The sequence below is a fragment of the Pangasianodon hypophthalmus genome, chromosome 8, assembly GCF_027358585.1.
Source record: "Pangasianodon hypophthalmus isolate fPanHyp1 chromosome 8, fPanHyp1.pri, whole genome shotgun sequence".
NCBI classification, from domain to species: Eukaryota; Metazoa; Chordata; class Actinopteri; order Siluriformes; family Pangasiidae; genus Pangasianodon; species Pangasianodon hypophthalmus.
Window position 1 is genome coordinate 19275893 of NC_069717.1, and position 13605 is coordinate 19289497.

At 38.6% G+C, this 13605-nt stretch overlaps 1 protein-coding gene and 1 long non-coding RNA gene across 4 annotated transcripts; both read left to right on the top strand.

Moving 5' to 3' along the window:
* The first annotated feature begins 371 nt into the window (after positions 1-371).
* LOC128318708 (uncharacterized) lies at positions 372-10504 on the top strand. The gene is made up of 3 exons (XR_008302165.1): positions 372-575; positions 9573-9738; positions 10062-10504. It is a non-coding gene; the product is annotated as an uncharacterized LOC128318708 (long non-coding RNA).
* On the top strand, positions 924-7700 carry LOC128318706 (beta-1,4-galactosyltransferase galt-1-like). 3 transcript variants are annotated; one of them, XM_053236230.1, is made up of 4 exons: positions 924-1113; positions 3433-3566; positions 6023-6045; positions 6267-7700. In XM_053236230.1, exon 4 carries the CDS (start codon positions 6274-6276, stop codon positions 7603-7605), a length of 1332 nt encoding a protein of 443 aa, XP_053092205.1. In that variant the 5' UTR covers positions 924-1113; positions 3433-3566; positions 6023-6045; positions 6267-6273; the 3' UTR covers positions 7606-7700. The 3 variants fall into 3 exon arrangements, with proteins under 3 accessions (XP_053092205.1, XP_053092204.1, XP_053092206.1); XM_053236229.1 differs by having other exon boundaries at positions 3433-7700; XM_053236231.1 differs by lacking the exons at positions 924-1113; positions 6023-6045 and having other exon boundaries at positions 1135-3566.
* Positions 10505-13605: the final 3101 nt, after the last annotated feature.

The window sequence follows — 13605 nt, forward strand, 5'->3', positions numbered from 1 at the left end:
CTAATCAGATTTCCTGTTATGGTTAATGTTTGAATTATAAAAATCTCTTATGTGGCCTTTAAACCTATTGAATGGTCTGAGTTATGTACCAGTCTCCTGGATCTTCAAGACTATTAAGTGCTTTTGAATGTATGGTCAGAGTTTTTGTGGACATATTTCCATTAACTAGTTAACTCTTAATTAGTATTACATCAATCAGTATTTATACAGCAGTATTGTACTGAGTTATTGTGTTGAATCATGACCTCAAATCACCTCAGCCTAAGAATGACTCTGAAGTGTATTTTAATTATGAGGAGAGTGTAACTCTATGGTAAATCAGTATTTGAATCAGTTCTAATCAATTAATTAAAAATAATTTTATAAAGAATGTGTATGTGAATCAAGAAAACTAAGACGAAACTGATGGGACTCTAGCTTGTGGGAAATCACTAAGCACACAGTTCTCATTCATACATTGTATCTTTTCAGTTCAGGACTGTTCTATCCTTTCTCATGAGAAAGTGCCTTCCTCTACCAGGACCTGTTCTGTTCTTTCTCATGGGAAAGTGTTTTTCTCCACCAGAGTACCTGAGGTTTGTATCTTTTTCACCAGTTTGGCGTTTGTGATTTCTTATAGTGTATTGTTAAGGGTGTGAAGACATGTTAACATTTTTTTTAAAAAGTAAACTGACTGACCTTCGCCACGATTAAAGCTAAGACAAAGGGACAGTGAAATAATTGTGGCGAGAGGCAGGTGTGTGATTAAAAGAAAAAAAGGGAAAACTCCATCTTAATGAGATCATTGTTTTAGAATTGTATAAAAGCATGAGCCACAACTATGTAAATCGGATGTTCTGCAGACCATCTCGGCTTTGTTGTTGATTCAATAAATGAAAATAAATTTTCAATTTGAGACACAGCACATGACAGCAATCATGAAGATGGTGGAAAGTTTTAAAGAGAAACAGTGCTTGAGTCGGTCTGTTGAATGTTGCTGTGCATGAAATCTAAATGTCCTTCGGTTGAAACCAGGAAACCAGCCAAAGGGGAAGTTCTGGCTCGGAAGTGCCATATTGAGAGATCCTGCACTAAATATTAAACCCACACTTTTTCGAATGGAAATAATCAAATGTAAGTATTCAAATCAAGTACTATTAATATGTGTCCCATTTTACTGATGTCCTACTTCATGCTATGAGTAGTTTGCTGTGGTTGCTTGCGCTATAGTTGGCTTATATGTTCAGTTGTTTTATTGCTAGCTCTACAGCACAGGAAGAACTGAATAACACTCAACAAACTATAGTTGTCAGCATGTGTTAGGGAGTGGGATTTTTTTTCTATTTCTCTATGATTAGATATATGATTTAAACCTTTTAAGATAAATTCAATCTAATGTCTTAGCTCACTCATATGTCTGTTCTTTGTTCCCTTATGTTGGACACATCTGTTTCTTGGGTCATAATGTTCTTCTTGTATCTTAGCCTTAGGCATTATCTGTATGGTCTAGAGTGACCCTTGCACTTAGACTCTGCACTTGTATCCAACTTATGTTTAGACTATAGAACGCCCAGGTTGTCTTTGTGGGCACAGTAAACCATCTCTTTTATTATAACCTGGCTCTCAGTCTCCTGATGCCTCAAACATCTTTGTTCTGATGAAACTACGGTATTTTGGTCCAAGATGGCGGCGCGGCAGTAGCACGCAGCACGCAGCGGCCGCTCCGGATCCAAAATGGTGCTATTTTTGTTTTTAGCCAGACTCTTAAAAGGCACATGGACATCGTAGCGACCGGTGTACCATCGCCAGACACTAATAAGCTACAAATATCACGCAACAACCGACTTGCATAATGATCTGCTGGAAAAGCTACTCGATCTCGGCTTGCTGCGGGGACCAGGCCTTCAGCCCTCGGCGTCGGCTGATGCCGGTGGCCGGAGGAGGGGAGCAGAAGCGCGGCAAGAGTGCGGGGATCCGTGCTGGGCTAAAAACAAACCCTAGCCGGCCGGCTCTCCCGTCCATCCTGCACTCCAGTGTCTGTTGCCTGTACAATAAATTGGACCACACCCGACTCCAGCAAACTACGCGGCGTGAGTTTATAGACTGCTGCGTCTTTGTTTTCACGGAGACACTTAGACAGAGTTCCGGATACAGCCATTCAGCTAGACGGGCTAGCCTTGTTTCGTGCCGACAGAAACACAGCTCTGTGCGGTAAGGCTCGCGGCGGTGGCCTGTGTTTACATCAACACGGAATGGTGCAGGAACTCAGTGCTAGTTTCTAGTTACTGCTCAACGCTGGTAAAGTTTGTGACCGTTAGATGCATTTTAGACCATTTTATTTACCACGGGAATTCACCACTGTCTTTATAATCGGAGTGTACATTCCCCCAGTGCTAATGCTAAGGAGGCGCACTGTGAACTGTATCGGGCTATTAGCGAGCTGCAGAATTCACACCCTGACGGACTGTTTATTGTTCCCGGAGATTTCAGCCATGCAAATCTCAAGTCAGTGCTGCCTAAATTCCATCAGTATGTGGACTTTGCAACGAGAGGGGAGATCACGCTGGATCTTGATAACACAACATCCCCGGCGCGTACCGGGCAGAGCCCCGCCCCCACCTCGGCTACTCAGACCACATCTCTGTTATGCTAATCCGAGCATACAGACAGTTAGTCAGACGCTCCAAACCGGTTCTGAAGCAGGTGAGAACCTGCCCAGCAGGAACCATCTCTGCTTTTCAGGACTGTTTTGAGCACACTGACTGGCAAATGTTCAGGGAAGCGGCAACTGACGGCGACTTCACTAACTTGGAGGAGTACACTATATCAGCAAGTGCATTGTCTCCAAGATCATCACGACACGCTCCATCCAGAAGCTGTGGATGACTGCAGAGGTGCGTGCGCTGCTGAGGACCCGTGACTCCACCTTCAGAGCAGGCGACAAGATGACCCTAAGAACAGCGAGGGCCAAACTGTCCCGGGCCATCAGAGAGGCAAAGCGCACACAACTGAGCATCACCCCATCCTCTTTGCAACATTTGCACACACCTGCATTCAATTTCTGCTGCTATAAATATTTATTATATACTGATATATATTATATATCTCCACCTGGCTGCTACGTTTACATTTAGCAACTTATTTTGTCAATCTTTTGCACTACTGTCGTTAGAGTCACTTTTTTTATTAGTACTGTGTATTAGTTGGTGCTGCACTGTAACTCGCCGTGCCCAGTGTATTGTTTTGATAGTTTTTGTTCTGTCTTGTGCCGTCTGCACATGTCTGCACTGTGCACTTTATGTAAATATATGTAAAGTCTACTGTAGTTCTGTGTTTTGTTTTATGTAGCACCTTGCTCCTGGAGGAACGTTATTTCGTTTCACTGTGTACTAACTTAGCTGTATATGGTTGAAATGACAATAAAGCCACATAACTTGACTTTTTGGTCATCAGGAAAGATTTACAAGAATTTTGGTGTCTCTGGTGGGACAGTGATGTTCTCCGTGACGACCCAGATGACAGACAACATCTGATCTGATCCGGTGATCCTGTTCCTGTGCCCCTGTGACAAACATGTGCTAGCACGGGTGAGTGGGTCATCCTGTCAAAGAACTTGCTAGATGACAGAATCAGTTTGATGATAAGAGTTCGATTGAAGTTTCTCTGTACTGAACAAGTTAGCGCTGTTTTATGCAGTATGGCAATGAGTCATCAGGATCCTAAGGGCGTTAGAGAGTCTTCCTCACCAGTTTGAGAGTCATCATTGCCTTTTGCTCATAATCTCAGTTTTGAAAAGGAGCTAGGGCAAATATTAGATAAGTTGTGTAAAAATTTTGTAAAGAGCTTGGTATTCCAGAACAGACAGTGGAGTAGAGAGTAGTGTTTTTCTGCTTTGGATAAATGCATCAAGTTTAAAGACTTTGAGGCAGTGGTATGCTTTTCTAATACAAAATAGGGATAAGAAAAAGTGTGAGAGCGATGAGATGAACACCAGGCTGGTGCAGGAGTGTGCCAACAATAAACGCGGCTCTATTTCTGCTATAAAAAAAAAAATACCTGTGAGCAATTTCAATGCTCCATTAACTCTCCAAGCCAAGACTGAGGTTTTGGAAAAACAGACACTGCCTTCATCTAAAGCAAAGAAGCTGTATTTATCTCTTAAAAGCCTTAAATGGCAATCAAAAATACGGTCTCCAAATTATAGAAATGATTTAGATGACCCTGGTTTTGATCCTGTAGCCATCCGCATAGCCCTGATGGTGATTAAAGAGCAAAGTCAGAAAAGGACGAGCAGGCAAAAGGAACAATAAAATATCAGCCACTGAGTTCTGAGCAAGTTGATCACATGGCAAAAGATTTTAAACATCCCAGAGAAATGGGCATGGGTCCATTCCTGTCTCAGATGACACGTAAAATTCATCTGTACAACTTGCATCCTTTGGATGTTATTTCTATATGCTCTCAGATATTTCTGCGTGTTGCTGCATGTGCGTTTCTAAGAGCATGAAACAGGCTCAGGTAGCAGAAACTACAGCTATGTTGACTGCTAATGTTAGGCCTGATGCCTACATTTAATATGACGTTTATTTTCTATCCTATTCTACTTTCCTATGCCTGGTACGCAGGTAAAATACCTATCCTTATTTTTGGGATATGTAGATGGGTAGTCACCTGGCCAGTGGTTATGGTATGTAGGATAGTACAGAAAGTTTAAGCTTGCTTTAATGAACACCTTTAGAGTTGTCCAAAGAGGTGAATTGGGGGATTATTTTTCTATGATTAGATTTATGATTTAAACCATTTAAGATCAATTCAATCTAATGTCTTAGTTCACTCACAATGCACAAGTGTCTGTTCTTTGTTCCCTTACGATTTACACATGTCTGTTCCTTGGGTTATAATGTTTTTTTCTTATCTTAGCTTTGGGCATTATCTCTGTGGTCTAGAGTGCCCTTTGCACTTACACATCAGTAGAAAAGCAAGGGGTATCCAACTTACGTTTAGACTATAAAACACCTAGGTTGTCTTTGTGCATGCAATAAACCATCTCTTTTATTATAACCTGGCTCTTGGTCTCCTGATTCTTCAGGCATCTTACTTCTAATGATACTTCAGTGATTTTGTGGTCATCCAGAAAGATTTACAATATAATAAAGAACATAGAAAGAAAAAGAAAATAGAAATAGAAATTAGAAAATAATAAAAGAATATCAGCTGCTGTTGTCAAGTGGCATATGAAAGAGGGTTCCTTAGTTCATTCTTCAGTGTGGAAAAATATGTGTGGTTTAAAGCAAGTCCGTGACATTGCATCACAGTCAAGATGTTCTGCTCTACAACAAAAAATAGACCGCAGTTTATATGGACTGCAGGTTTTTATGCACCTAAATACAAAGGAAAGATATTTGTGAATAATTTGAGGATCATAAAGGTTTATTTAAACTTTTTGCCAAAAATATATCCGAATCCTGTTATATCCGAATAGCCAAATATATTTCACCAAATATGCAGCTAATTGTGAGTATGCCATTAATCTTTTTGCAAAACATTGTTACTGGAAAACACAAAACCTTTAAAGTAGAGAAAATATTGGATGAAAAAGAACAAAACTGGAAGTACTTGGTGAAATGGGTGGCACTCCAGAATTATTGGCAGGCTCCAAGTGCTTTATTGGCACCACAAACATGTCTAGTTAAACTTGTCTGAACAAATAATTGTGATGCCTAAATAATAACAAGAGTTGGAAGAGTGATTCATTTCTTTTGTGCCTAACATGCAGTGAGGGGGAAAAAAGCTTTTTGTAGCAATGTTGGCAAACATCTTTGATTCCCCATCTAGACGAGAGTCCCTCTGATGGACTTGCGATTTCAAAATCGCTTATCACTCTGAGAGCGCAGAATCAAATCTTGTATGGTGTACCTGTCCAGGGATGATTATCAAATCAGTTGTACTGACAGGGATGTTTAAGGTCTTTGCTATGGCTCTGTAACTTTTTTCTTTCGAGTGTTGCTTAATAATATTGTCCCTGTTTCTTTTGTGTTGAAAGTTTCAGCTGTGGTAATGGAGAAGGTGAGTAGCATTTAATTGTAAATACTGACTAATATTCGGGATGGCTGATAACACAGAATTTTTAAATCTGATTCCGAGTTATTTGAAGACTAGTACCGCATTATAAATCTTTTTATTATTGTACTTCCTGATACCATTACTATGTAGTAATAGACAAAATCTATAAAGGTATCATTAATGTAGGATGTTTGTATTAATAATAGTTTTGTTTCAATCTACAGGGGTCAAATGGCAGAAGCAAAGAGGAAACTGTTTATTTTTCTTATCATTTTTGCTGCTTTCATCATTTCAAAATGGAAGGACATTTTTGAGCACACTGCTGTTTACATCGCTGGAAATCTATATGAGGGCAGACCATCTATAAGCAGTAATTTGGATATACACAATACCCCCATATCTATGAAGTCTATAATCCCCATTAAAAACTCAAGCCATTTTGCAGTGTCTGCATTCATTGATCACAGGATCAATAAAGCTATTCGAGTTATCAGCATAATAAAAAGAAACAGCATGCAGCCACTTTATTGCCTCTACTGCAACAATGGCCAAGCTTGCGAGTCTACTATGGCTAAAATTGAGATACACAGCGATCATTTTGACTTCCCATTTGGTGCTTCAGATGTGCTGTGCCAGGGCAAACACACCCAAAATGCGACTCACGTCGCCATTTCAGCTGAAATTTCAGACATTAATAACCTAGACTTCCTGCCAGTAAAGAACAGAGTGAATAATGAATCATTCAAGTACAACTTCACCATCTGTATCTCTAGTCTTTTTGGGGACTACAATAATGTTCTGCAGTTTGCTCAAAGCATGGAGATGTACAAGCTTCTTGGTGTCCAACGAGTCGTAATCTACAACACCAGCAGTGGTTCTGACTTGGACAAACTCCTACAGCACTATGAGAAAGAAGGAATTCTAGAGATTGTGCCATGGCCTATTGATCAGTTCCTTAATCCATCTGCAGGATGGAATGGCAAATTGCACAAAGGGGACCTCCAATACTATGGCCAGTTGGTAACACTCAATGAGTGCATTTATAGACAGATGTATCAGTCCAGATATGTCCTGTTGAATGACATTGATGAGATCATCATGCCCTATAAATATGCTAACCTTGCTTTACTGATGGAGGATCTGCAACAGGAGCACAAAGATGTGACTGTATTTATCATAGAGAACCACATATTCCCCAAGACACAGTTTGAAGAAAGTGGCAGGTTTCGCAGGCCAGAATGGAAAAATATTCCTGGTATCAATATTATGGAACACATTTACAGAGAACCAGACAGAAAGAACATCTACAACCCCACAAAGATGATCATCAACCCCAGGAACATGATGCAAACCTCAGTGCATTCCAGCCTGCAACACATTGGAAAGGTCTATCGGGTTCCTCCTGATGTGTGTAGGATCATTCATGTGAGAATACCACTACAGGGGAGTCTTACCAAGGAGCAATTATTTGTTGACACAAGAGTGTGGGACTTTGCACAAGAACTGATACCAAATGTTAATAGGGCACTGAAATTATCAGGTTTGTTGAAAAGTCGAGAGTGATATCGTTTTTTTAATGTGGACAGGGGTTTATTTCAATTTTGGAAATGTAAGTTGTATCTGCACAAAATGTTAATAAATATATTTTGAAAAAAAAAGAGTGATATGGGTTTTTTGTTTGTTTGTTTGTTTTTTTGTTTAGGTACATGTAAAGGTACTTCTCTTTTATTCTTGTTCGTTGAGGCTACGTTTCCTTGTAGAGCTACATTTTCATCAATATGGAAATTTGTTTGGTTGCTCTGCCCAGTAGTCTTAAAAACCAACATAAAAATTAATCATGTTTCCTTTTCCTGTTTCCTTATAATAGGCTGGATCATGATGTGATTTCTTTGCTTAGATTTTTCTCTTTGATATCTCAGCCAATTGTATAGCGATTCTCACTTGTGTTTCAATTAGGTACTGACTATGTCACAAATGTTTCTGCTAAAACTCCTCAGTAGAAACAGAATAAGAAGAAAAAGAGACAAAACATCTCACCTTGCTTCACACTAGCAGAAATCATATACACAAAACATCAAAAACTGATCTGCTGATCACAGATCACAATCACAACATTTTACCACTACACCACCCAGGAACTTGCTGTTGGATACATTTTTCTGTCTATTGTTCACTGGTTAGTTTATTGAGCATAGTCAATTTTTAAGTGTTAAAACACTTTTTGATTGTTAAGTGCCAGAGAGTGTAGTTTGTGATATCTCTGTGTGTGTGTGTGTGTGTTTTCATTGATGTCGCAGCAAACTTAGCTGTTTTTAACTTTACATGGTTGGCATACCATTTTTTTTGCATGTGTACTTGTGCGTGTTTTTTCAGTGAGCAGCAAACAGGCTATTAATATATTTGTCACATAAACTAATCAAACAAATGTGATGTATTGTGTAATGTAGTGGGACCACTTTGGACACAGCATTAGACATGACAGTATATCAAAAGTAAACTGCACATCCCTCTAAATATACATTAGTATTCTTGTAGGAATGAATTTGACACATGCAGTCCCTGCTGAAAATATTGGAACAGCAAGGCCAATTCTTTTGTTTTTGCTTTATACTGAAGACATTTGGGTTTGCAATCAAAAGATCAATATGAGACAATGGATCAGAAGTTCAGCTTTCTTTTCCTGATATTTACATCTAGGTGCGTTAGTAAATTGTTAGTAAACAACTAAGAACATGGCACCTTTCGTTTGAACCCACTCATTTTTCAAGTGATCAAAAAAATTGGAACATGTGACTGACAGGTGTTTCTTGTTGCACAAGTGTGCCCTGTTAGATTCAGTGTTTAAATATTTAATAGCTAAATGTCTACTCTTGGTTTGAGCCCAGGGTTCCACGTGTGAAGACTGAATTTGTTATTAAAAAGTATAAACCAACAAGAAGACCAGAGAGCTGTCTATGGGAGAAAAGCAAGCTATTTTGGAGCTGAGAAAAGTGGGTCAGAGCCATTGCACAAGCACTGGACATAGCCAATAAAACAATTTGGAATGTTCTGAAAAAGAAAGAAACCACTAATGTACTAACTACCAGACATGGAACAGATCAGCCAAGGAAAACAACAACAGTTGATGACAGAAACATTGTATGAGCTGTGAAATATAGAGGCCACACTATATTTCTATATGTGGCCTCTATATTTCTGATCTCCAAGTCTTCTCAAAACAGTGGATTGTGATACCTCCATAAGAATTGGAAAACCAGATTGGAATTCAAAAAGAAGTACACAGGCACAAAATTTCTGGAAAAAACATTTACCTCTATCAAAGGGCTGGAAAGGCCAAATAGTGGAGAAAGAAAGGATCTGCTCATGAGCCAAAACATATGAGCTTATCGGTCAAGCATGGTGGGTGTAGTGTATTGGTTTGTGCTTGCTTCTGGAATGGGCTCATTGATCTTTACTGATGATGTAACTTATGACAGTAGCAGCAAAATGATTCAGAAATCTACAGAAACATTCTGTCTGCCTATTTACAGAGAAATGCATCCAATCTAATTGGGAGGAACTTTATCATGCAGCAAGACAATCACCCAAAACACACTGCCAACACAACAACGGACTTCTTCAGGGGGAAAAAAGTGGGAAGAACAGTTTGGTGATGTCAGTGGGTCACCAGCTTGATGCGGTTACTGCAAGCAAGGGGTATGCATCCAAATATTAAGTGTTATTTACATTAATTTACTTTAAGACTATCTGTTCCCATACTTTTGGAGGGGGCTGTAATTATACTAGCAGATCTGAGCACAATGTGAGACATATGTAACATAACATCTTTTCTCAGGAAAAAAAAAAACTGAGAAAGAGGAGACTTAAGAAGTCATCTCCCTTTTATATCCATTTGATCTCATTGCTGTCTAGGATAAACTAAAGAGATAATAATGAGATAGAATATTCTTTTTAGATTTTTTTTGTCCAATAGAAGGGCAAATCCTATTGTTTTCTTTCCTCTTCTTTTTCCTCTTCAGATGCATCCTCAGCTTGTTGATCAGTGGTGTTGGATCAGATTTCTGCAAACTGCTCTCTGACAATGTTTATTGTCGGAACACAACAATGACCTAGTGATTCTATGGTTACTAAAACCTAAAGGACAAAGACAAAATACTTATCAAAAACTAAGTATTAAACTCTGCTCAGACTAAAACAATAAGCAATGTCTTAGCTACTGTAATAGCTACAGCTGCTGGGTCCTATTAATGGGACAAACTGTGCTATTTATTAAGAATGGTACACAGGATTGTTTTTTTAATCCCACTCCAGCAGACACCGTTAATCCCACCCACTTCTGCAGTTCTAATTTTTGCTTGCACCTGCCAGTGATATTTTCTAAGGAATCTTTGGTTGGTTCTATTTCCACAAATGTAAACAAATAGTTTAAACCACAGTGATTAAAGTATTTACTGAAAATGAATGTATGATGTGTGCTGTATTCATCTCTGACATAACCATGCCACCTCACTGTTTAGTGTGCCTCATCTGTAAAGAAATGTAGTTTGTCCATCTTTCGGATTCACACTTTTTTTTTTGTCATGGCTTTATTGAAATAAGATGTTTTTATTTAAATAAGAAATTGGTGAACAATTGATGGTTGCTGTTTGTTGAAAATTCCACTCCAAAGACATATTATAAGCATAGCTAGTTATGTAGCTAGCTAGATAACGGCGTTACAGTATCTTGCTAATCTTGTTAAACTTGCTAATCACATCCTTTCTTATCAGGGAAAGGACTGAAAACTATGATGACTAAAAAGATGGCAGTGTTAATTTTAACAACTTTTGGAATTTTCACCTGTGTTTTATACCGCACATTTATAGCACGAACATGGGGCAGAGTGATTGCTACCCCAGTGTGGCTATGTTAGCGTTTGTTGTAATTCCCATTTTTGGCCTCTAGGTGCAATAATAACTCTAACTGAGCTAAATTGGGCAATAAGCTTGTGCACAGTTGTGCAACATCAGTGGAACATCAGTTAATATCTAGAATTGAAAAAAAAAAAAAAATATTTGGTCACTGAAATGAGGTGATAAGTATTTCAGCTGAAGTTAAACTATAAGTGGTTGCGAATGAGGACATTTGTTGAATTTTGGAAATACATGATTGGGCTCTGCCACGCATGCGCCTATGGGTGAGACACGACTGGGGGCAGTATAATTTGATATCTTAAACAGACAAAGTAGAGCTTTGACTAACTGTTTTCCTTATTATGTTGGATGTTTGAATTGAAGCCTTCTCATATAGCCTTCAATCCTACTAAATATTCTGTTTTGCCAGTCTTAAAGGTAAAGGCATAGTTTTTGATTTGAGATACAGCAAAATAATATACTTTGACATCAGACATTTACATTTAAAATATTAATATATTTTACAAAAATAAAATATATACACTCATGTCTGCTTTGTTAAGAACACCAGTACAACTGCACATTCATGCAATTATTCAATCAGCCAATCATGTGGCAGCAGTGCAATGCAAATCATGCAGATACAGTTCAAGATCTTTAGTTGTTTTCAAATCAAACATCAGAATGGGGAAAAATGTGATCTCTGTGACTTTAACTGTGGCATGGTTGTTGGTGCCAGTCAGGCTGGTTTGAATATTTCATAAACTGCTGATCTCCTTGGATTTTCACACACATCAGTCTCTAGAGTTTACACAGAACAATGTGAAAAAGAAAAAAATATCCAATGAGTGGCAGTTCTGTGGGTGGAAATGCGTAGCTGTTGAGAGACGTCAGAGGAGAATGGCCAGACTTGATTTGAGCTGACAGGAAGGCCTACTTCTTAATTCAAATAACCACTCTTTACACTCCTTACAAAGATGCAGAAAAAGCATCTCAGAATGCACAACACTCCGAACCTTGATGTAGATGGGCTGCAACAGCAGATCACAATGCGTTGTACTCCTGCAAAGTATCAATAATTTTGTGCTATCATTTTCATCTGCAGTACTTTTCACTTTCCTTTCTGCTATATTATCATTTTTTTTTTTTTTTTTTTGCTCTCATTTCTTGTAGCATAGCACATAGATAAGGGATTTAGTGTACAAGTTGAGGATTTTGATGAGGAAATTAGTGAAATTAGTTTGGTCTCTTGAAGGGGAGTAAAACATTCTAATCATTGATCTGATATCATTATATTATTATCCACAGGGTTAGTTATAAAACTATTTGTTTTTAAATTAATGATCTGAAGTTTTTGCCCAATATTTTCAATTTTATCATTCATGAAGTCATCACTGCAGTATAATGATTGTGTGCATGTTTCTATTGTGGTCTTATTCCTAGTTAATTTTGCTACAGTATTAAATAAGAATCTAATCCATTAGGGTGGAGAGATACATTGACCTTTTCTATAGCTCAGAAGATTTGAAATACTACCCATTTAGTTTGACGCCATTTTTGCCGCCACGCCTACTTTGATCAAAAGGTGCAGGCTATTTGTTGGTACGTCGAATTGTGAAGGCTACTTCAGATAGTTGAAGATTGGAAAAACATTACCTGATCTTCAGCTGTCCCATTTCATTGAACCTGTGTCCACTTATTAAGTTCTACAAACAGAAAATGCCACATCCAAGAGTGAAATATATTTTTATTTGAGTTTAGTCAGCTATTTGCTTGATTTTAAATACTTTAAAAAAAATATTCATATTTTTGGAAGAAAGAGCAACTGGAAACAGAGTGTCACTGTACATTAAGTTTGTGTCTTAACAGAAGCAATTTAAATCAGCAAGAATTTTGACATACAGTTTTGGAGCTACGCACTATAAAAACAAACACATGTACCCCAATAGACCGCTCAGTTATATCCATCCATTTTCCATACTGCTTATCCTACACAGGGTTGCAGGGAGCCTGGAGCCTATCCCAGGGAACTTGGGGCACAAGGCGGGGGACACCCTGGACAGCATGCTAACCTATCACAGGGCAGAATCACACACACTTTCACACACTACAGACAATTTGGAAATGCCAGTCTGCCTACAACGCATGGCTTTGGACTGGGGTAGGAAACCAGAGTACACAGAGGAAACCCCCGAAGCATGGGGCGAACATGAAAACTCCATGCACACAGGGCAGAGGCAGGATTCAAAACTCCACCTTCAGAGGTGCAATGCAACAGTGCTAACCACTAAGCCACCATGCCCGTTCAGTTACATCACTTTTTTTTTTTTTTATTGCAATTTTCCATTTATAAAGTGCACACTGCCATCTTTCAGATAGTACTACAGTAGTGTCTGTTCTGTTTGGATAGAAGTACAATTATTGCACCAGTAGTTTACCATTCTTTTTTGCAAGTTAAGGATGAGAAAGAAAAAATTTGCAAAATGGGCTCCACACACGAGTTACAATTACAAAATGTATGTATTGAGAACAGTGACTTACAATTATAAAACCTGCTCAACACATTAGAGCCATTTAAAAGTGAGCTGTCAGTAGAGTGCAGCAGTCTGTAACTCTCACTCCCACATCCTACCACTCTGGTGAGACACACCCTCATCCATAATCCCACTAA